The sequence below is a fragment of the Castanea sativa genome, chromosome 11 (genome assembly GCF_040712315.1).
Source record: "Castanea sativa cultivar Marrone di Chiusa Pesio chromosome 11, ASM4071231v1".
Classification (NCBI taxonomy): domain Eukaryota; kingdom Viridiplantae; phylum Streptophyta; class Magnoliopsida; order Fagales; family Fagaceae; genus Castanea; species Castanea sativa.
Genome location: NC_134023.1, coordinates 40956268 through 40978465, shown reverse-complemented (window position 1 = coordinate 40978465; position 22198 = coordinate 40956268). Strand labels below are relative to the sequence as shown.

General features: G+C 33.4%; 2 protein-coding genes across 5 annotated transcripts; one reads left to right on the top strand and one right to left on the bottom strand.

Annotated features, from left to right (window-relative positions):
- Positions 1 to 1874: 1874 nt before the first annotated feature.
- Positions 1875 to 9836, top strand: LOC142614628 (protein SUPPRESSOR OF K(+) TRANSPORT GROWTH DEFECT 1-like). Of its 3 annotated transcripts, none has more exons than XM_075787182.1 (9): positions 1875 to 2056; positions 2358 to 3129; positions 4248 to 4353; positions 7072 to 7270; positions 8327 to 8395; positions 8484 to 8558; positions 8648 to 8746; positions 8835 to 8990; positions 9440 to 9836. In XM_075787182.1, exons 2-8 carry the CDS (start codon positions 2658 to 2660, stop codon positions 8934 to 8936), a joined length of 1122 nt encoding a protein of 373 aa, XP_075643297.1. In that variant the 5' UTR covers positions 1875 to 2056; positions 2358 to 2657; the 3' UTR covers positions 8937 to 8990; positions 9440 to 9836. The 3 variants fall into 3 exon arrangements, with proteins under 3 accessions (XP_075643297.1, XP_075643298.1, XP_075643299.1); XM_075787183.1 differs by having other exon boundaries at positions 8631 to 8746; XM_075787184.1 differs by lacking the exons at positions 8327 to 8395; positions 8484 to 8558; positions 8648 to 8746; positions 8835 to 8990; positions 9440 to 9836 and having other exon boundaries at positions 7055 to 7270.
- A 5215-nt stretch (positions 9837 to 15051) lies between these two features.
- On the bottom strand, positions 15052 to 21070 carry LOC142614926 (organelle RRM domain-containing protein 1, chloroplastic-like). 2 transcript variants are annotated; one of them, XM_075787565.1, is made up of 9 exons: positions 20563 to 21070; positions 20367 to 20464; positions 19977 to 20217; positions 19793 to 19890; positions 19643 to 19708; positions 16141 to 16230; positions 15726 to 15794; positions 15537 to 15643; positions 15052 to 15371 (listed from the first exon to the last, which is right to left on the bottom strand). In XM_075787565.1, the coding sequence occupies exons 1-9, from the start codon at positions 20910 to 20912 to the stop codon at positions 15294 to 15296; spliced, it is 1197 nt and encodes a 398-aa protein (XP_075643680.1). In that variant the 5' UTR covers positions 20913 to 21070; the 3' UTR covers positions 15052 to 15293. The 2 variants fall into 2 exon arrangements, with proteins under 2 accessions (XP_075643680.1, XP_075643681.1); XM_075787566.1 differs by having other exon boundaries at positions 19643 to 19699; positions 20563 to 21026.
- Between the last annotated feature and the right edge of the window lie 1128 nt (positions 21071 to 22198).

The window sequence follows — 22198 nt, the reverse complement described above, 5'->3', positions numbered from 1 at the left end:
CTGTTGGGTAGAAATATGGAGTTTGTGTCTTAAATTTATGTACGGCTATGGTTTTTTTTTTTTTTTTTTATATCAGTCCGGCATATGTGTTTTTACAAAGATAATTGTGTTTTTTTTATTCAAATGTTTTATTTTGAAAATTGTAAAAGAAAAAAAAAAAAAAAAAAAAGACAGTTATCCAAAGTAGTGATAAAGATAGGAAAATAATAGAAGAGTTGTCCTATTTTTTAGGCAATGTTTTAGTAGGAGTTAGAGTTGTATTTTTACCGAATTATCCATTAGTTTTGTCTTTACTTAAACATAGGAGTGTAATGACATTTTTGAATTAAAAAATAAGGAATTCAAACTGGAGAAATCCCTTAAATAATAGTATAGATAAATAGCTAAATAAAAAAAACTAAATAACTTTAACGCCAAAAACATATACAATGATGGTGAAAAAAAAATTCTTAAAAAGAAAAAATAAAATGTAGAAGGAAAAAAAAAAGTGAGGAAATAGAAGATAAAGATTTTTTAGAATTCAACTCTATCATGGACTCTTTCTAATCACCACATCATCAACTATTTAAATAAATAACTAAAATAAAATAAAATTTAACGCCAAAAGTTAAAAAAAAAATTTAAAAAGAAAAAAAAATACAAAGAAGGAAAAAAATATAAAAAAAAGAAGAAGAAGAAGTGAGGAAATAAAAGATAAATAAATAACTAAATAAAACAAAACAAAACATATACAATGATAGTAAAACTAATGAAAGAGAAAGAGGAAACAAAACAACCAAAAGCAACGCAAATAGAGAGATTTGCAATCAACAACCATTTAAAATAAAAACAAAGATACTTATTCAAATGGGGTTCTCTGAAGAAAAAAAAAAGATACAAACGTGAGTTAGTAGAACTAAAGCCATAGCGAATCCAGGATCAAAACCAGGTTGCACGACTAAAACAAAAACCTCGTGCCCAAATGATACTCCTCCCTTACTCGCTTCCTTCCTCTTGATCTCAGCCACTACCTTCCTTGACTCATCTAACACTTTGCATGATCTATGAGCATATGAACTTTCAATCACGTATGCATATCCTTTATTTGAGCCCGCTCGAATAAAGAGCGCAACTCACACACTTGAGGATTGAGAGCACGAGAGAGAAGATGATTTTTTTTTTTTTTTTGAGAAGTCGTCCCTGGGATTTGAGAGAACGGGAGGGGGAAGATCAAAATTACATTTAAAAAAAAGAAAAAAGAAAAAAAAGAGTTAACATGATACATATAAATTTAAAAAAAAAAACAAAACAAAAAAGTAGAGCTCAAAGAAAGTCAATCATAAACCAAAGAAAAGAAAACAAAGAGGAACTTGCAAAAGACAGAACCTAGAAATTTGTTGGAGCCCCTGACAATAAATGTCTTTAATCTGAAGAAAAAGAAAGGAGGATGTAAAGTTAAACTAAATAAATGTAGAAAGTTAGATAGAAATTGCAAAGCGTACGTGAGTTTGTGGGTTTTAAAATGTAGAAGTTTTAATTTACATATTTATCCTCGTTAGTTGAAAACTTGTAAGTGGATATGATGAGGGTACTTTAGGCATTTAAAATGTGGAATCCAAACAGGGGAAGCCCCTTAAATAGTAGTAGAGAAAATTAAACTACTACTTAACTAAAATTAGTTTTTTCTTCATTTTTTTGTTTTTGTTTTTGAGCAACTGGTTTTTTCTTCTTTGGCATAAGTAACTAAAATGGTTTTTTATTTAATTTATAAGAATCTAGTAACTAAAATTAGTTAAAACTTTTTTTTTAAAGTCCAAAATACTTAAAAAGTTAAAACTTTCCCAATCATTTGTAATTAAAATGTGAAAAGACTTGAGAGCCGAGGCGGCTATTCTATTTCTACGGCATAATTATGATCTAAGTTGTGTGATTTCTACGATTAAACGCTCTTTGTCTCAATGTGAAAGAAGTCCGGACTTGCATTGCACCTATTGCTTGGTTCTCTCTCTGTTTCAGAAATTTCATTTTCATTATCAAAACGCAAAGCACCAGAGAGAAAGTAAAGCTTGAATTTCAGGTCTGTAACCGTAATTTTCTGTTTATCGGAGTCTTTTGTTTTAACCTGTAAAGCTTACCTGCTATGGCTTCTTGAACAACATCACTATCATCATAGAAACAAATTCTGAGAATTGGGTTTTTCACCTTTGTACTTATTGAACCAGATTTCAGGGTTTGATTGCAAATTTGCTTTGGAAAAAAAAAATTTCTGGAATTGTAAATGGCTTATCATAAATATATGAAGCAATGAAACTTGAGTACTGGGCTATTTTATTTTTGACTGATTTGAAGTTGAATTGTTTATTTTATTTTACTTTCAGGTTTGGTTATATTTTGAAGTATCAGAAATATTAATAGAAAATATGAGGTGTTGCTGAGTATTGGGCTTTTGGTTGCAAGTTCTAAGGGTGTGGATAAGTTGCTTATCTGAGAATTCAAGTTTTAGAATTGTGATAAGAGAGTAGTTTGACCGTGTATAATATCATTACCAAAAAGAAATCATTGGAGTGTCGAACTCTGTATTGGATTTTGGGTTCTCGGGGGAAGGAGTGGTGGTATGAAATTAGTTTGAGTATTCCTTTTTGTGGCTTTGATTTCTATGCATTTTTTGTAAGTAAAATATGTATAGCAATTTTAAGGAACACGCGATAGAGTATGTGAAGCAGGCAGTTCAGGAGGATGATGCCGGAAATTATAGCAAAGCATTTCCGCTCTATATGAATGCATTAGAGTACTTTAGGACCCATTTGAAGTATGAGAAGAATCCGAAGATTAAGGAAGCGCTTACTCAGAAATGTATGGAGTATTTAAAGAGGGCAGAGGAGATAAGGACCATTCTTGATAATGGGGGAAGTGGGCCTGCCCCCAGTGGTGATGCAACAATTGCTAGCCAACCAAAGACAAAGTCGAAGGGAGGAGTGGGGAAAGATGCGGAGGATCCGGAGCAAGCAAAGCTTAGGGCTGGCCTTGATTCTGTGATAATCAGGGAGAAACCAAACGTGAAGTGGAGTGACGTGGCCGGGCTTGAGAGTGCCAAACAGGCATTGCAAGAGGCTGTAATACTGCCTGTGAAGTTTCCCCAATTTTTTACTGGTTAGTTCCTCAGTCATTATTTTTAAGTTTTGGGGGTTATTCGCTTTTAGTTTTCTTGTTGAATCTTGGCATGCTTTCAATGTGAATAAGCTTGATTAGGTTTATGGTGACACTTGATAACTTATGAATATTCAAAAATATGCCACTGGTACCATAAATTCAAGTTTATCAGTTGCGGAGATTGTATGCTCCAATTGTATTACTCAGAATTTCTGACTTTCAAGCTCTGCTTTTGCAATGGAAACTGTACAAATAAATCCCACCAGAAACTACTGAAAATATGTATGGAGAAGACATGCTGTAGTACAGTTGTACAATAAACAGCTCTTGTCAAACACCAAAGCAAAATTCTTATAGTTAATTGGGCTTATGTTCTGTCAGTTGAATTCAAAAAGGCTCAAATATTGGCCTTTGATGGCCCAGAGTATCAGCCTAATTCTGAACATGAAAGAATCAGCTGAGTTTAGAGAAGGTAGAAAGGATATTTTAAGAGTTATTGTTGCCATTGCTTCACTGATTTTTTAGATTTTGGACGGTGTATCTTCCAATTGTAAAGATACATATCAAGCAATAATATCAACTATAATAAGTTTTAAGATCCATTTGAAAACCTTTTGCATATCAAGTTTCATTCTAAATTTTGAGGGGTTTACATTGCTCCAATATGTGAGGCACACTACTTAGCCATGAGCTCAGACTCAGACCATCCCTTGCACCTGGCTGTGAATTAAAAAATGATTATATCTGTCTGCTTGTCAGTAGAATTTATGGCAATGGAAGATAAACATTCTATTTGGTATTAATAAAAAGCAAAGTGCTATTTGTCACATTTGCTATTTGTCATATGTGCCTATGTATGGATGCTGAAGACTTTCTAAACATAATTTGCATCAAGAACTTGAATTTCCATTCCTAATAAACGGTGGGATTTGAACTGTCTACATTAAGAAGAGTCAAAGAGACATTATCATTTAATGCTTAAATCTAAAAGATTCATGAACTGGCGACATACTTCCAGGCCATTTTCTGCAGTATTTCCTTCTGGAGTCACTAATATAAATATCTTGTCATAAATGGTACATCTTGATAATAAAAGAATCATTTGATCTCTTTTTCAGGGAAGAGAAAACCGTGGAGGGCTTTTCTATTATATGGTCCACCTGGAACGGGGAAGTCCTATTTAGCAAAGGCAGTGGCAACAGAAGCAGATTCAACTTTCTTTAGGTAAAAATTTGACCAATATATAGCAAGTAACTAGGCTACAATAACAGATAAAACAACTATAGATGGCAAGTTATTGGACTACAATAACAGATTTTAGAACTAAGGCTATATTTGTTGCCAATGACACTTAATTGTGAGTTGTATATTTGAAATCTATGTGATCATCTATCTTAGTTCTTCTCCTTCTTTGAGTTTTGCCGCATAACTTTATATATATCTAAGAACCATTTGATCTCTTATGCTTATTTTTTAATAATATTTTACAATATCAGTTTCATAGTTTAAATTGTGCAATGTAAGCAATGAATGTTTGGAAGTAGAATAACTGAAAAGGATTCTGGTTTTATGGCCCTTGACAGGCAAATATTCATGATGACTTTACAAGAGAGTTGCAAGATCCGCACTAGTTAATTGGAAGCCTTTAGATTTCCAAGAAAATGATATTCTTCCATTATGTTAGATTACATTTGGATACACGAATCAATTCCTTTAAATGGTGTAGTCATTAGTTTATTTTACAATAATAAATGAGTTCACCTTAATTACTATGAAATATTTTAGGAAAACTCCAATATGCTCATTCAAATGCTATGAAGGACACAATATTTTTTTTGTTTACCAAACTATAGGTCTGGATACTAAATTTTGATGGTATTGAGAGGATGCTGGATATATAGGTTTCTTATTGATGAAAGATTACCATAATACACTACTAGTCTACTACACTTTTTTTTTTATAAGTAATGAAAATTTTATTAAAATAAGAAAACAGCCAACCCGAGTACATTGGGAATGTATTTTGGGGGCACAAATCAAGAACCAAAATTACAATAACAATCAAGTAAACTGTAAGGGAAGAACAAGAAAGATGACAAAAAACCACACTCCAATCAAGGAGAGTGTGCAAAAAAAAGACTTAACCTCTAGTGTAGAACGTTACATCTCTCAAAGTTTCTAGCATTTCTTTCACGCCAAATACACCATATCAAGCAATGAGGCACAAGTCTCCAAAAATGTATGTTACGATGTCGTCCAAACATACCCTGCCAAGACTCAAACAACTCAATAACCTTGTGAGGAATAACCCAGTGGATTCCAAACAAACAGAACACCAACGACCACAACTCACAAGCTATGGGGCAATGAAGTAGAAGATGATCCACGGACTCCCCACAACTCTTACACATATAGTACCAATCAAGAACTAGCACACCGCAATCCAAGATAATCTAAAATGTGGTACACCTTTGTTCTAATATGCAAATTTTCACAATCCAAAAGTCTCTCCTTTTTTTTTCTCCCTTTTCTTTTTGAAAGATGATAGTTTTAAGTAAAATGAAAATCTTATATGCTTTTTAGAGTTTCTGGAGAGAACCAGGCTAAAAATTATAAGGGTTTAACTTGAGGACAGCTTTGTTGTATTGTAACTTCTAATGAAACAACATGTGTGTTAGTATAAGTGTAACCTTATCATTCCATGTTCTGGGGTAGGTCATGTAATGTGTTCCCATACATGTTCTGTGTTCTAGATGATCAATTTTCTAGGTAACTTAGTCTAGATGTTTAGATTATATGAGAGATTGCTATATTACTTACTTAGAAATATGACCATGCCAGTATTGTAATACTGTTGCTTCCTAGGGGTATATCAACCTTTTCCCCCTAGCAGCTGATCAACCATTTTATTGTTGAATTTCTACACTAGTTCTCATTTTTCCATTTGGTCTTCTATGAGGGGGGAAAAAACATTGAAGGAAATGTATTAAGCTTGAAGATTTCGTTTCTCTTGCAAAGAATTTGACAAGAAATGTTATTTATAAATAATTAAATAAAACGCAAGAAGCCTTCAAACTTGGTTAGGTTTCATTTGTGCATGGTCAACATATCATTCTTATTCTCATCAATTTTCTGTTGATAAGTTTCGTTTGTGCAATAATGCCCATATCTTAGTGATGATCTTTGCTTTCCATTTTTTCATTAGTGAGTCATAGTTAAACAGGGGCTTGGTTAGGCTTATTTGTAAAGCAGGAAATTTGAACTTCTGTTCCAAATGAGCATATTAGAATGGAAGATTTTGAAGAACTTTGTTAGGGGACCATGATGCGATCTCCACTGAAATTTGCAAGATGCACACAAACCATGCAAGAATGTGTAATATATACCTTGGAGAGTGAATGTAAGCATATGAGGATGCTCTCTTCATATCTTGTTCCTTTTTCTCAGTCTTTTAATGACTTGGTAGAAAGGCAGCAAAGAAGTTTGCAATCAATGCCAATTACCTCATTGTGCTGCCAGCCGTGACTTCTCCTGTTTGTCAAATAGTCTCATAAGAACATTGTTAAAAGGCAACAAGTTGGAATACTGATGTTCACTAAGTGAGATGACAGGAAAAAAAAAAAATTATGAAATGTGGATTTAATGGATCAAAAATTCTTTCTTTTACCTAACTTAAGATATTTGAGTTTTAGTATGCTTGCAGTTCTTAATAAATTTTTTTATATAGTTTTTTTCATCTACTTCATATATGGCTGGGGTTGACTGCTTCTCATGATTTTTATTGTAATTGTCACGTCATTCGAGTGAATTTTAATTTCCAAATGCATGTATGATTTACACTTCCAGTTGTATGCCCATGGATGTAGGTTTTTTTTTTTTTTGTCTTTATATTAATGGAATGTTGCCAACACATGATGAGTGCTAGATGCTGTCAATACACAGTGTTTCGTCATCAGACCTTGTTTCAAAATGGATGGGTGAAAGCAAAAAGCTAGTCTCAAATCTTTTCCAAATGGCTCGTGATGATGCTCCTTCCATTATTTTCATTGACGAAATTGATTCCTTATGTGGCCAGCGAGGTGAAGGCAATGAGAGTGAAGCATCTCGACGTATCAAAACAGAACTTCTTGTACAGATGCAGGTATTTTGTGTTCACTGGAAGTGGATAAGAGCTTTGTTCCAAGCTTATCTTATACTAGACAACTGACATCCTTATACTTTAGTAGGTGATATGCAATATTATTAGCTTCCCTATCATCAACTTTTTTTTTCCTGCATTTCCTTTTTCTCTTTTACTTTCCATAAGTGGTCCAGTTATTGTTTCAGTTGCTAAGCTATCTGTCTGTTACTTTAGGGAAAGGTTATAGAAGTATTATAATTTATTTATGTATATGCATTCTGCTTCCTGCCAATACCATTATGTATAGTGTTTAGACTCGATTTTGGAGCTTAAAATTCTTAGGCCTTTCCTTTTGTCCATGAACAAAATTTTATTAGAATAATGGTTAAATGATTAAATTCACAATTTTCTAATAGTATTAGCTTTTGTGACAAAAAGTGGTCTTGAGTTCAAGCCTTGCGTCCAATCTACCTCCCAAAAAAAGGGGAAAACAAAAGTTACAATGATATGTGTTAAATTTGTTACAAGGACAGAATACTGGTTCTTCTACTTTAGAGATTGGTGCATGGGCCGTATTGGGATGTAGTTAATTTTGTTACAAAGGCAGGCTCTACCTATGTCAGTTGACTATCAAGCATTCTCCTAGTTATTGCCGAGTCTCTTAGGCCATGGCCCATATGAAAAGCAGGTTCCATTTCACATTCTCCTCATGCTCACTCAAATTCTGGCCATAGGATCTCTTCCCTGTTTTCACACTAATCCATCTTATGGTAGTGAAATATGCAAACTGTTGCAATGCCTAGTGATCAAACTCCTACTGCCAGATAATTCTCCAATTTGAGCTCTCAATAGCCGAGTCTGGAGTGTATAGTCTGACCTGGATTGAAGACATAGATCCCTTCCTACTCTGTTCTTGCATTCTTGGTGCATCATCTTTAGCCCACATCTCTTTTGTCTTATTCCCTACTACAATTATCTTTAACCTGCATTAGTTCTTAACTACATTAAACAGTGGTTGTTGCCTTTGGTTTTTCTACTGTTAATCTTCAAATGGAAATTTTCTTTAACGCATTTCAGGGTGTAGGCAGCAATGATCAGAAAGTTCTGGTTCTTGCCACCACGAATACTCCATATGCTTTGGATCAGGTAAGAAAACTCTGATCCATTGGACCTAAGTTATAGAGTTTTATGACCTTCATTGCTTTGGGTTGAGACTAAGGAAAATTAAATACAGGCCATCCGTAGGCGTTTCGATAAGCGAATTTACATCCCTCTCCCAGATTTGAAGGCAAGGCAGCACATGTTTAAGGTACTGTGGTTTTGGGAGAGCCATAGTAATTGATTCTTTTGGAGCTTATGATTTGCTTAATATCTTCAATAGGTTTTTAAATTAATCAGGTCCATCTTGGAGACACTCCTCATTACTTAACTGAAAGTGATTTTGAGCATTTAGCTCACAAAACAGAAGGATTTTCAGGTTCAGACATAGCTGTTTGTGTAAGTGTCCAGTTTACATTAGTTTCTGGTGTCCCTTTTGAGATATTATATGGCTGAAAGCTGTTAGCTACCTCCTCTCTTTTGATAGGTTAAAGATGTTCTATTTGAACCTGTTCACCAAACCCGTGATTCGAAATTCTTCAAAAAGAACTCTAGCGACATGTGGGTCCCTTGCGAACCTACTGAATGAGGAGCTGTTCAGGTTACCTTGCAGGAACTTGATGCACAAGGCCTAGCTTCAAAGGTAAGTATTGGGTAGGAAACTGTTTTATATATTATTATTATTAATGGACACTACATAAAGCTTTAGACCAGAAAGCATTGCCAAAACTAGCACTATAATCATATTTAGTGCTAGGTATCAATTACTTAAATAGAATTATTAAAGACTTATTCAAAGCTGTGACTTATGTAGTTAGTCAATTTCAGAAAAGTAGGAATGAAGAAAAAAGTGGAAAAGAGAAGGGGGGATGGGGGTGGGGGAGAGAATTAACAAGAGCATGCCTCTATCTTATGTGCCTCATTCAATTTCATTAATGCACATTCAATGATGATTTTCTCTTCCATCAAAATTACACAATTCTTTGGAGGAAGGTCAATTTGTGGTATTTCTTTTCTAGCCTCGTTTATCCACTTCTTTTAATTTATATAATGACTTGAAAGTAACTCGCTCTGGGAATGTATGATTTGCAGATCCAGCCACCACCAATCACAAGAGCAGATTTTGATAAAGTACTTGCAAGACAGAAGCCAACTGTAAGTAAAGCCAATCTTGAGGTGCATGAGAGATTCACGGAGGAGTTTGGGGAAGAAGGCTGATTGCTTGAGTTTGAACACAAGGGCTGATTAACTATTAGAACAGGTAAAACCACTAGTATAGGTAAATGAAATATGTATATTAGTCATCAATATAGCTTGTAATAGAAAGTTCAGCGTCTTGTTAAGAGAACACCGTGCCATATTGTTTCAATCTCTCTCTGTCTGTCTCGCCAGAAGAGGAAGAGGTGGAAATCTCTTAATTGATGTATAGTGTAACTGGTCATAGTCTCCATATTCAATAATGATTGATAATCTTACCAATTTTTTCCCATCTGGATATGATCTCCCACCGGTTTGCCACTAGATGTTCATTGGAAACAATATCCTAGCTGCTGCTGGAACCAAATTTGTAATCAACCAATGATGAACACCTAAAATAGACATAGAAAACAAGTTGCTATATGATTGATATCGTTAATGAAAATTAGCAAATGATGACAGCTAAAAAATTTAGCATTACGAGAGAACTACTGTGATACTATCTTATTGAGTATGCCCCAGGGTGCCACCATTAAAAGCAAGGTAACCTAAGGATAAAACTCTTATGTTTGGAACGGAGGGAGAGAAGGAAGAAGGTGTTCTGGAGTCATGACGTTCACCTCGCGTATAATAAAAGTAGTGCCAATAATGAATCTATGTGGAAAAAAAAATAATAATAAAAAATAATTGTCAAATAGCAACATGTGGAAGATATTATTACAGATAGCACCCCTAGCATAGGCTAGAAAGGTAAAGTTTAAAAAAAGATCCGTAAAGCTTAACATAAGGATACTAATTGTGTGCGTCCATAAAAAAACACTCATGAAGGTTGGTGCTAAGTAGATAATTTACACAAATAGCACACATTATCTCTCCACCTTCCAATCAATTTCAGCCTCCAAAGCAACGACAAGGTACTGAAATCATCTATCTTCAAATTAGCTCTAGAAGTTCCAGAGACACAAGCCTTGAAGAAAAGAGTTTCAAATGGCAGCCAAACTTTAGCTTTGTCCACGAAGACCTGAATTTGTGCTTTCTTTTCTTTGTCATCTTCTTCTTGTGTGTGTGTGTGCACGTGCGTGCGCATAGTTCGACCACGGTTTGAGCAGTTCCATGCTTTTTTCTCATATAGAGGTCCTTAGGGTTAAAAGAATCGCAATGGTGAGAGATTCACGATTAATCGGGTCGAACCGTACGGTCCGGTCCGGGTATGAGAACCATGGTAGAAAATGGAAGTAACTAGTTAGATGATAGAACCAATCTCCAAAGAATCCATGGGATCAATAATAACAAGTGACACAACCATATTCTGTAAATATGACTCTCGTTATTTAATGATTTCAACTAAAGTACATAATTGTTTTTTTTATAAATATTTTTAACGAAATTTTTTAAGGGATAATTAACTAATTATACTCCCCTCCCTTGAGATTTGAAGAAAATAAAACTCCCCCCCTTCTGTTTATATTATTAAATATTTTAAATTTCTATGAAATTTTCTTTACCAAAGTTTAATCATTATTAGTAAAAACATAATGAAATTTGTTGATAATAATGCAAAATTTATCAAGCACCAAAATACTTGCAACGGCAAAGCTCTCCACAACCCGATGACAAACTAAAAAATAAAAAAGTCATACTAATTTTAAAATACTCTTTAATGAAAATTTTAAATCAATGGATTTTAATTTTGAAATAAAGGAAAATTTTGGAATACTACCCTTAAGTAAATGATATGTTAGTATGCAACATTGTTAATTTAATAGAGTTTGATTAAATGGATGTCAACAGGGGAAAAAAAATTTCCCTTCAAGTTTAAGGTGAAATGCCATTTGACTCATTTCCCAACACCTTTAAGAGGGGAGTGTAATTACTTCTAGTTTTTATTATACACATATTGAGTTACAAAACATTTCATTTGCATCTTGTTTTGTTTTTAAAGTATTTTGGTTTCAATTCTACAATATAAGATAAGCAAATGGTATAAACAAAAAGAAGAAAAAAAAAACCTATCACACATTTTTTATTCCCCCCCCCCCCCTTTCACCCGCCTCCACACACAAATTCTTGACTCTGTCACTAATGTGGATATCAAAAAAATGTGGACATTGTGCATGAAATTATGGACATTGTGTGTATAGAGAATATATTAATAAGTACGACGGAAGAAGAGTTGTACTTTTATCATTTTTTTTAAAAGTAAAACAAAGCCATGAAAATGAGCTACTCTAAATGAATCTTATATTATATGTCACTTTGTTTACTGTCAAAATTCTAGATGAAGATGCCACATTAATTTCAAGGCAATAAAAATCAAGGGATGTTATTCGCCATATGCCTTTTCTCTTGCCAATGGCCAACCTATGATTGACACTCCCTGGCTTAGGCTATCAATCACTAAATTCCACCAACAATGGCTAAGAAATGCTCCAGTCACTTTGTGCTGCAGAATTTCCAACTGGGGTGCCTAGTTATTTACTAGCAAGCCCCGTTTGTTTTTTCTTATCAGTTTTCAAATCCTACTGATAACTAGTATGCTCTGAATTCACCATTTATGTCAAAACCAGTAGGTGGCCTAATGACCCAAATGAATGGCATTCCACTCTCTTCCAAAGCAATAGCAAGTTCCATCATTTGGGAAAGCACCAAGTGTATTTTCAGAACCGAAACCTCTTGGTGCTAGTTCAGCCATTCTATGCATTGCTCTACTGAAGACCCAGCTTGTTTTCCGATTCTTTGGCCAATAACACTAGTATCAGAGATTCAGAGGAAGATGAAATCATGGCTTGAGGGAGTATAAGACCAATAGCCCAAATTGCCAGGTTTATATATTTTCTCAAAACTTCCAATCCTGGAGGTTCGAGTTCTTCTACTATATTACAAAATCACCCATAAAAACCAAAAGAAAGTGATAAGTGATAACTGTGATTGAACAAACCTTAGTGGGATTAATTTAGCCAAGGTTAATTGGCTACAAGGATAACTACAAGATTAACCATAATTGTCTTTAATGCCCATAGGCTTGATTGTAATTCCACTTCTAAATTAATATATAGATTTTAGTGGAAAATATTAAAATGATTATATAATTAATAAATTAATTTATAAAAATCCTAATAATAAAGTCTAATAGATTTTTTTTTTAATTTTATATCTTTTCTAAGGTTTGTATTTGTAAAAATAAAAATATGTTAATGAGTATAATAATTTTTTTTTTGTTTATGTTTATGTTTGTACTTTGGTAGTGTCGGCTCTATGGTATAAGCAATTGATGTGGTCGCCTAAAGCCTCAAGTAAAAAAAAGGCCCCAAAATTTTAACTAATAGAGTTATTTATTTCATTGTAATAGTATAAAGCCCAAATATTAGTCAATAAATAAAATAATTTTTTTATCAAATGAAAAACAAACAAAATAAAAAAGAGAAATGCTACATCTACAATATTTTTCATAACACTTTTATAACAAATCCTAAGTAGCAGGTTGTTACAGGCTGTTATTGATAGCAAAAAAATAATTTTAATAGTGGGTTTAAATTAAAACCACTAACAACTTAACACTTAGTATTTGTTGTGAAAAAAATTGTAAATGTAACACTTCTAAAAAAAAATATCAATACACAAAAAAAATCACAACATTTTTCATAATAGTTAAGTTGGCAAATTTTTACTAGTTCTCATATAAATTCACCGCTAACATTACTCTTTTACTTACCACTATCAATCTGACGCATCGAAAAGTTTTGTCCAATTTTTTGTCTATAAACATTCTAAAAAAATAAATCTATGTGGTTCACATCAATTAATAGTAATTTTGCATTTAAAACAAGATAATCAGTTTTCGCATTAGGACCCTAAATCCATCAAGCTACCCTTGTACTTTGGGAATTCAATCTATGATGTGGAGCATCTACTTAGTCTATTCTATATGAACATTTACCCTTTACTCTGGGGAATGGTGCATAATTCATAATCCAAATAAATCAATGCCTTGTGCCTTGCTGCCATGTATGTTATTTATCTCTTTTAGTTTTTACAATGTGTCAATTTTTTTATTTTTAGATTGTCATTGTATCATAAATTTCACGTTACTAGGGTCTAATGCTAATTAACTGTGACCCATTTCATTATCTTGCTTTTTTTTTTTTTCACCTAAGTTGGGTTATCTACGGTTGGGGAATGTAAAAAAGGACACATTTAATGCTTGTGATTTGGTTATTTTTAATAGGGTAAAATAATAATTTTCCTTCTAATAGTTTAGACTTTCAAAAAATTAATATTGTGTGTTTTTATTTATTTGGAATTTGCATTCTTCTTACCCTTATTTTATTTTTTTTAAGGATTAATTTCCATTCAAATCATTTTGGAAAACTCTCATATCAATCCATCAACTAAGGAAGATCTTCAGTGCAGGAGTACTAATGTCTTATATTTCATAGGCATTAGAAACTTCGTACATTTCCTATCAGAACCAAGTACCTTTTTTTTTTCTTGTGTGTAAATTTCACTTTTAAACCCTATAGTTTTGGGGCAGTCCAAATAAAAACCCTATAATGTCAAAAATACCAAGTTAAACCTTAAATTTTTAAACATAAAATTTCACTTTTAAATCCTATAGTCAATGGTCCCAATAACATTTTTAGATTGTTTTTAATTATCTATGGAAAGAGTAGTTGTTGAAGTTGAAACCAAAACAAAGGAGAACATAAATTGAACCAACTCAAACGGACTTTACTGAGCTCCTAATGGGTCCAAAAGTGGCTTTGGAAGCATGTTGTATGTATATGTGTATATATATATATTCGATAAATTAATTTGTAAAAGTCTAATAAATTTACATATAGATGGAATTATAATTATTTTATTTATTTATTTTCCAAGGTATGTATTTGTAGAAAGAAAAATATGTTTATGAGGAAATAATTTTATTTTTTTTTTATTTTATTTTATGTTTATGTTATTGTTGGTTTTATTTAATGTTATCTTTAGGAAAAAGTTCTAGATGTTATACACCTATAATACTTTTAGTTTTTTTGAATTATATAAGGAAAGAACAGTAGTTGTTGAATTTAAAACTGAAACAAGGGAAAACATAATTTTTGAATCGTATAAAGAAAGAACATAAGTTGTTAAATTTAAAACCAAAACAAGGAAAAATATAATTTAATTAACTCAAATGGACTTTACTCAGCCTCTAATGGATCTAAAGCTGGCTGCAGAGGTTGGCCAGCTATAAAGTGAAATATTAGAACTAAACCAACTAAAGGGTGGGCCAAGAACTAAATATAAAATGCTAAAATTAAACAAACTTTAGAACATAACGCATTAAAAGAAAAAAAGAGGGAACCTGTGATGTGCATAGTATTATTAATACAACTATTCAGCTGCCCAACAGATTCTTAATCCATTTTAATAATGCATTTAAAATATCCCAAAATCCCCTAAAAGTTAATCCTATATATCTAAACATGCATGATTAGGCAAATATTATATATATATATATATATATATATGTATGTATGTATTATAAAGTCCAATAAATTTAAATATTGATAGAATTATTTTTGGGGTAATTACACTTGTAAGGACCCAAAGAACAGCCCAAGCTCACTTAGAATAGTGGCACCCAGTACTCATCGAACAGAATTTAGGTGGCAGTAAGAGAATAGTCCAACACCTTGAGAGCAGTAGCCTGAATATCTTGCTTGACCTTGAAGACAGTGGATCAGTAATCGTTCTCTTGTCAAAATTCCTATCTGGGGCGACCTCTGCTGTATCTTGGTGGATTAGTCTTGGCAACATCAACAACTATCATCCAGCCATTAATAATCTGCAAGAACCAGGAACAAAATAGAGAGATTACCCCTTCTCTTACTCAGAGTGTTATATTTGTTTTATCTACAATTTTGAACCAAAGCTTAAGGAAAACAAACCTGCGCTTGAACATTAATCACAAGAAAAATACAAGGAAGATTCATAATGGAAGAAAACTTACCTTGCCATTCATCTCTTTGAGTGCTGCACTAGCAGCCTCCTGTGTAGTGTACTCTATAAATGCATAACCTTTGGACCTTTTGGAAATTTTGTCCATTATAATTTTAACTGTTGAGGAAGCAGTGCATCAGCACCGGTATACCCTAACTAATGAAACACGTCATTTATGAGCATGGGAATGCAAACATACCTTCAACAAGCTCACCAAAGCCTTCAAATGCAGCACATAAGGTTTTCTCAGACGTGTAAAATGACAGCCCTGTTTTTAAATCAAGATTGCAAATCACTGTCATTTGTGAATAAGAAAAGAGGGAGAAATAGAGTTGCTGGACTGGAGAACTTTTGGATTTCATGGATGGAAAACTACAAGGAATACATTATGATCTCATAAGAGGAAGCCATGGCATGGTCCAGGGAATCTCCAAAGAGTAAATAGAACCAAATGTTAATCAGGTAAAACTCAAAAAAGCATAATTAGACAAGCATTATAGTAGAACAAGCATGCACATTTCATAAATAAGAATCTTGAATCATTTCAAAAAACAGGTCTTCAAAAATATGACATTTACAAGCAAAGGTTTCAAATTCACAGTCTTGCAACATACCTGTAACGAATAGTTTCTTTGTTTTTATAGGGGTTGTTTGACTTGCTTCTGAAGGATCTGGCAGATCTGGGGAACTCTGTAGATTATTACCTGAAAATACAGCTTGTTTACTCTACAATGGAAAGAATTGTTGCAATGGTAAACAAAAGATATAATCTAAATGACATTAAAATGATTCATTGGGAATTGGCCCCATATTAAAAATAAATCAAGATTAATAATTTCAATAGTTTGTTCTAACCCCATAAAACAACAGTAGTGATCCAGTTATTAAATCATCATTTGCATATTTTCCAATGTGAAAACATTGAAGAGTAAGCCTTATCAAAACAAAAATTGAAGAGTAAGACTTATAAAAAAAAAAAACCTGAAGAGGAATGACATATTCCACTTCACATTAGAAGATTTCCCCTCCATTATAATAAAACATGCTTAAGCTAACTAACAGAAACATGATAAAAACATAAAAAAAAACAAGTACTCTAGCACCTGGTAAACATGGCATCAATCAGTCGCTTTTTTGAGCAAGGTTTCAGAATTTACTATAATAGTTAAAAAATAATGTCTATTCTGCAAGCAGTCAAGTTCTATCAAATACTCGACCAATCCTCTAACCAGCTGTTTACACTAGGTGATAACATGTCATTAAAATCCTAAACTGAAAAAATTAATGGTTTCTTTAGGACTAGGTCCTTAAAAAAAATATAACCTAATGTGCTTGGTATGTTCACCTCACTGGTGAATGTATCAGAGCAGGTGAAAACACTGTGATATGAGCCAGGCAGCAAGCAATGTCACAAGGTTGGCTGCAATTGTTGCATGCTTGGTACCGAAATAGATTAGATAGATTAAATTTGTTTTGCCAAGTTTTTCTGTGGTTTTATCAAATAATCATGAAGAGTAGTTCCTTGGACTTGGGAGATAAAGTAGAAAATAGATTGGTTATCAATCCTATTAGTCTTTTCAATGAGGTAGGAGAGGTGTTGGCTATTTATGTAGGTTTCGTATTCGATAAAGGAATCGCAGAATAATTCTGACTCAAATGTCTCCCCACCACCTCCCTCTTATTTTAGGAGGCTGGCCAGCCTCAAAGTAGATTGCTTCGCCTACTGTTCTTATAGCACTTGATAGAACTGGAGTCCATCACACTGTATGAGGGTTTTTTTAGAAATTCCAAAATGTTCAAAATTTGTAAAAATGAAAAAAAAAAAAAAAATGATGTTTGACAGTTTATACTATAAAATTCCTTAATCATGTAATGAAAAATATTATATTAAATGGGACTGCTTAGATTGTAATATCACCTAAATACCTACCCTCAAGCATTGTCCACCAACAAAGATCAGTATATTATCACAAAGCACAAAATACAGGCTTTCAATAAATTATATATTTTTGCTTTTGTTGGGGTGGCTGATGTCAGTCACTCCCTCATACAGACCTTCACTAGCACCAAATATGCCTCATATTAACCATTGAAGATTTCTGTCTCACACAACCAAATCATCTTGATAGTCTCACTTACATCATCTGATCATTAACCAAGTTGGACTAGCCAGTAACTCATCTTGGCTAAGGCATGTTTCAGAGCAATTGGATTAAGAATTAAAAACTATTGTTAATTATTATGCTATTTTATATTCACAATTTCCTAATAGCTTAAGCTTTTGGGAGAATCGGTAATTTAACAGAGAGGTTGGGCCTTCGTGCGATAGCAAGTGCCTTCCACCCAAAGTAACAAGTTGCAAACTTGAGTCTAGGAATCAGGCTCTCCAAAATAAAATTGGGAGTAAGGCACTAAGGTTGCTTACCAATCACCTCTCCCAGACCCCACAAAAGTAGGAGTTTTGTGCACTAGGTACAATAATTTTATTATGTTATTGTAATATCTTCACCAATTCCAGCATTGCATACCTCCTCCTCATTTGCTTGAGTAACCAACAGCAAAGTTTCTTAAAACTTCATGGTCGTACCCAGTGCACAAAGCTCCCACTGTTACGGAGTCTAGGAGAGGTCATGTTAGGTAGGCAGCCGTACCCCCTTTTTCTTAAAACTTCATGCATGTTGTAAAATATATGCCAAAACCACCTTTTATACATGAACTTCAATTTAAAGATGAGCCTTAATCAATACACAAGAACCAGACCTGAAGCCATTTTCTGACATAAACTAGTTGTTATCAAAGTTAATAGCGAGTATTAGAGAAATGCACCACCATACGCATCACTATAACATTAAACATCACTTTTTGGGGTCTATGGAATATAATTTCTTTTCCCATGGCTTTCCAAAATAGTTTTCCAAGAACAAGGAGTAAACAATTTACTTTCCTCAGTAGCATTTGAATCTTCTAACCCATTTAAAGTTATCACCTGCACCTTAACTCCAACCAGTTGGATGAATTCCATTTAAGAATATAATAAAAAAGACCCTACCTTTTTCAGTCTCACCCCTCACATAGATACATTGGGAATCTCTCTTTCTCAATGCATCTGATTCTTTTCTCCTCGCTCAAGACTTCTAGCAACTTTGCCTGACAGTTTTTGTGATGAGATTGGCTATACTTACCTCTTTCTTACCCCAGCATCAGATACCTTCCTAATCTGCTCATTTTGTTAAACCTTCTGCAAGCCATATGGTTAAAGTTTCATGGGTATAATTCTCATGGCTATAGTTAATACTTCATATAATTCTACTAACTACTGCATGTCTCAGAATACCTGACATAATACTTCCCTTTGAATGACCAATTCCATCAGCAACATTCTCATTGAGCTTGACAATAAAATATGATCAGGAATTACTTCCTTGAGCTTTCCCTTGTGCTAAAGCTCACTTAGCAACCTTCACAGGCAGCATCAAACTCTGTCCACTATTATATGTCATTAATTGACATTGTGCGCTTTCTGTTGCAAAGCCATGCTCTGCCACAAACTCTAGAATCACAACTGCTATACACTCCAAAGTGTTCCCAAGCCCAATGCATGATTCTAACCGAGGAAAAGACTCATCTCTGCCACAAAGAACTGAAGCCACTATAAAGCCTATTTTGCTACTCAATACAAAGTCTTCCACTTTCAAGGAAAAGACTCATGGCTGCTACTGGACTATACAACTTTCCTTTAGCTGCTTCAAAGACTGGCCATCTACAATGACATAGAACTTACCCCTCCACTAAAATCCAGCTCAAATTAATAAAACATCTAAAACATGTATTTGTTACAACACTAACACAAATATACTAGCATAAGTTACATGGTGCTGCTGCTATATACTTTCTTGACACAGGCCTTTCAAATAGAAATTATTAAAAGAAGAAAAGAAAAGAAAAGAAAGAAACGGTCAAAGTTAATAATTTGCAATATATCTCTGAGATCAAGATATTGCTGATTACAATGCTTGAAGAGAAGCGAAGCTGCAAGGTAGAAAAGATGTGGAGCATCTTATATCTGATCAAACATTAAAAAAACACACAAAGATATTATTTGAAAAACGTACAAACCTCCATAACCCTTATTCTCTGACTCAAAATTCTTATCTAGCTGAACAGATAATACACCTGGTACACCTACACCATATGGAAGCATTTGCCTTCAAGCTGCAAAATACATATCACAACCGTGGCTAAGAGAAACCAAATGCAAATACTAACCAGCTAGTTCCCGTGCACATTCATCGTCAAGTTTACAACAGAACCCAAAGTTGGACTGCCAAGAAACATGATAAATACACATTTGTGCGTCTTTCTCACTACAAAAAGTATTATTCCACTGTTAGAGACGTTACAATAAAATGGAACAGAAACATTATAACAAGCTCAAATGTTATTTACTTACTTCCCCAAAACCTTGGTCAGTATTTGAGCATAATAATCAACCATTTGAGCCTTTGTAACAACTCCAATCCCCGGCTTGTCCATTTGAACAAGCCAGTGTTTGGTACTCCCCACAGGAAACAACAGATTACTTCCAATTTGTGAGCTTGACAGATAATTGGATTGAATACTTGAAGAACTACAATCCTTTTTCACAGAACTATAATCTGGGTCAGGCCGAACTGATAAAACGCCGGGTAGTCCTAAACCATATTCATTACACATCAATATTAATGAAACTATGAAAGTGCCTCTCACAATTTTAGTTTCTCCACAAACACGAAAGCAACAGTATGGCACAGAATTGAAGTACACCAGATGACTCAAGACTTTTTCTGCTATAGAAACTTACCGGCAAGTTCACGGGAGGTTTCTTCATCAATTTCACAGCAAAAGCCGAAGTGGATATCCCAAGAAGCATCATATATACACATCTGAGCATCCTTCTCACTGTTATTCAAAAAATCACAACCAAAGCAGGATTTCAGACCAAAAGCTAAGAAACATTTGCAACATGACAAGAAAAGAAAATTTTGAAACATACCCACCTGCCTAAAACTCTTTCCAATGTCTTAACGTAATATTCAATAACCTGTGGTTTGGAATTGACCCCATGTGAAGGTTCCTCCATGAGCACCATCCAATGGTGGTTGTCACTACTGGGAGTGGAAGTTAGTGAAGTTAATGTTGGTGGTGGTTTTGTTGAAGTGGCACTTGTTTTATTAGAGAAACATAGACAAGAAGAAGAAAAATAAGAAAGATTAAGGTGGTTGTTTTTCTTTGGAGAAATGGAGAATTTGAGGTTTATGGTTGCAGTTTGGAGGTGGGTTTTGTGAGGTTTGAGTGGAAATATTTGTGTTGTAGAGATTATGGTTGAGGAAGAGAGAACTTGTTCCATGGCTGCTTTTTTCAAGGTTTCACGGCAAACTATAAGCTCTCTCAAAGTCTCAAAGACTCAACTATTGAAATCTGCTATCAGTTTATCTCATCTGTTTGTGTTGTGTTTTTCTGATATTTTTGGGCGCTTAGAAATTAGAACTGTTTCCGTGAAAGACTGAAAGGGCAAACGGGTTACGGGCGGGTTGCTGTTTGGGTCGATTCAATTACGGGTTCATACAACTTTTTATTTTTGGTTTTTGATTTTCTAATTTTGGAAATATATTAAACGTGAATCAGAATCAAACTAATTTTAACTTAATTGAGATTTGAGTATACTAAGCATGATATTTGAATGTTAAATTTGGAAACCAAATCCATTTCATGATATTATAACTCAAATTTCTACCATCTACCTATTATCTTTTCTTTTCTTTTTTTTTTTTTTTTTTTGGTTGTTGATAATTTTGATAATTAGGAGAAAGAAGATTTAAATTTTGGATGTCTTAGTCATGGTTTTAGAACTCGGACAGTAACTAAAGAGGAAAGGGGTTCAAGATTTTTGAGGCCAGACCAAAATTCAACGAAGGTCAAACTATGATGTATCATTTAATTTTTTAATATATTTGATTCTTAAATTTATCTTTATAATAAATAATGTTTCATTCCTAACTAATAAGTTCCGTTTGGCCAAGTGGTTTAATTTTATTGAACCGTGACATACAAAATTAAATTTTACCAAAATACTGAAATTATTGAATCATGACATATAATATTAAATTTTACCAAAATACTGAAATTATTGAACCATGACATATAAAACCAGCCCAGGACCTAGTTCCCGATTAACCCGGTCAGTCCTCTCAGTCTGGTCTGAGTTTCAAAACAGTGTTTCTTAGTTGAAAACATTTGAAAGGTATCAATTGGAAATACAACTACAAGATTCTTGCAAAATTTCTTCATACATAAGTGATGAGTCTTGAACTTGGGACTATTTAAGATCATACAAACATTTTTCTTGTAATGATTTATACTCTAAACTATATATTTTTCGCTTATAAGTTTTGAATCAAATAAGTTTTATTTTAAACTATGAATTTTCTAAATCTTTTCAAAACTGTCTCTAATGAGTTATCTCTAATTTAAAAAAGTAACAAATTCACATAAAATGTAATTAAAACTTACTTGACATCAAAATCCTTTGATAATTTCATGTGAATTGCATATTGTATTTTCATTCTAAAAATACTTTAAAACAACATAAAAATTCTAATAGACAAAATACAATTTAATAGAAGTGCTATTATT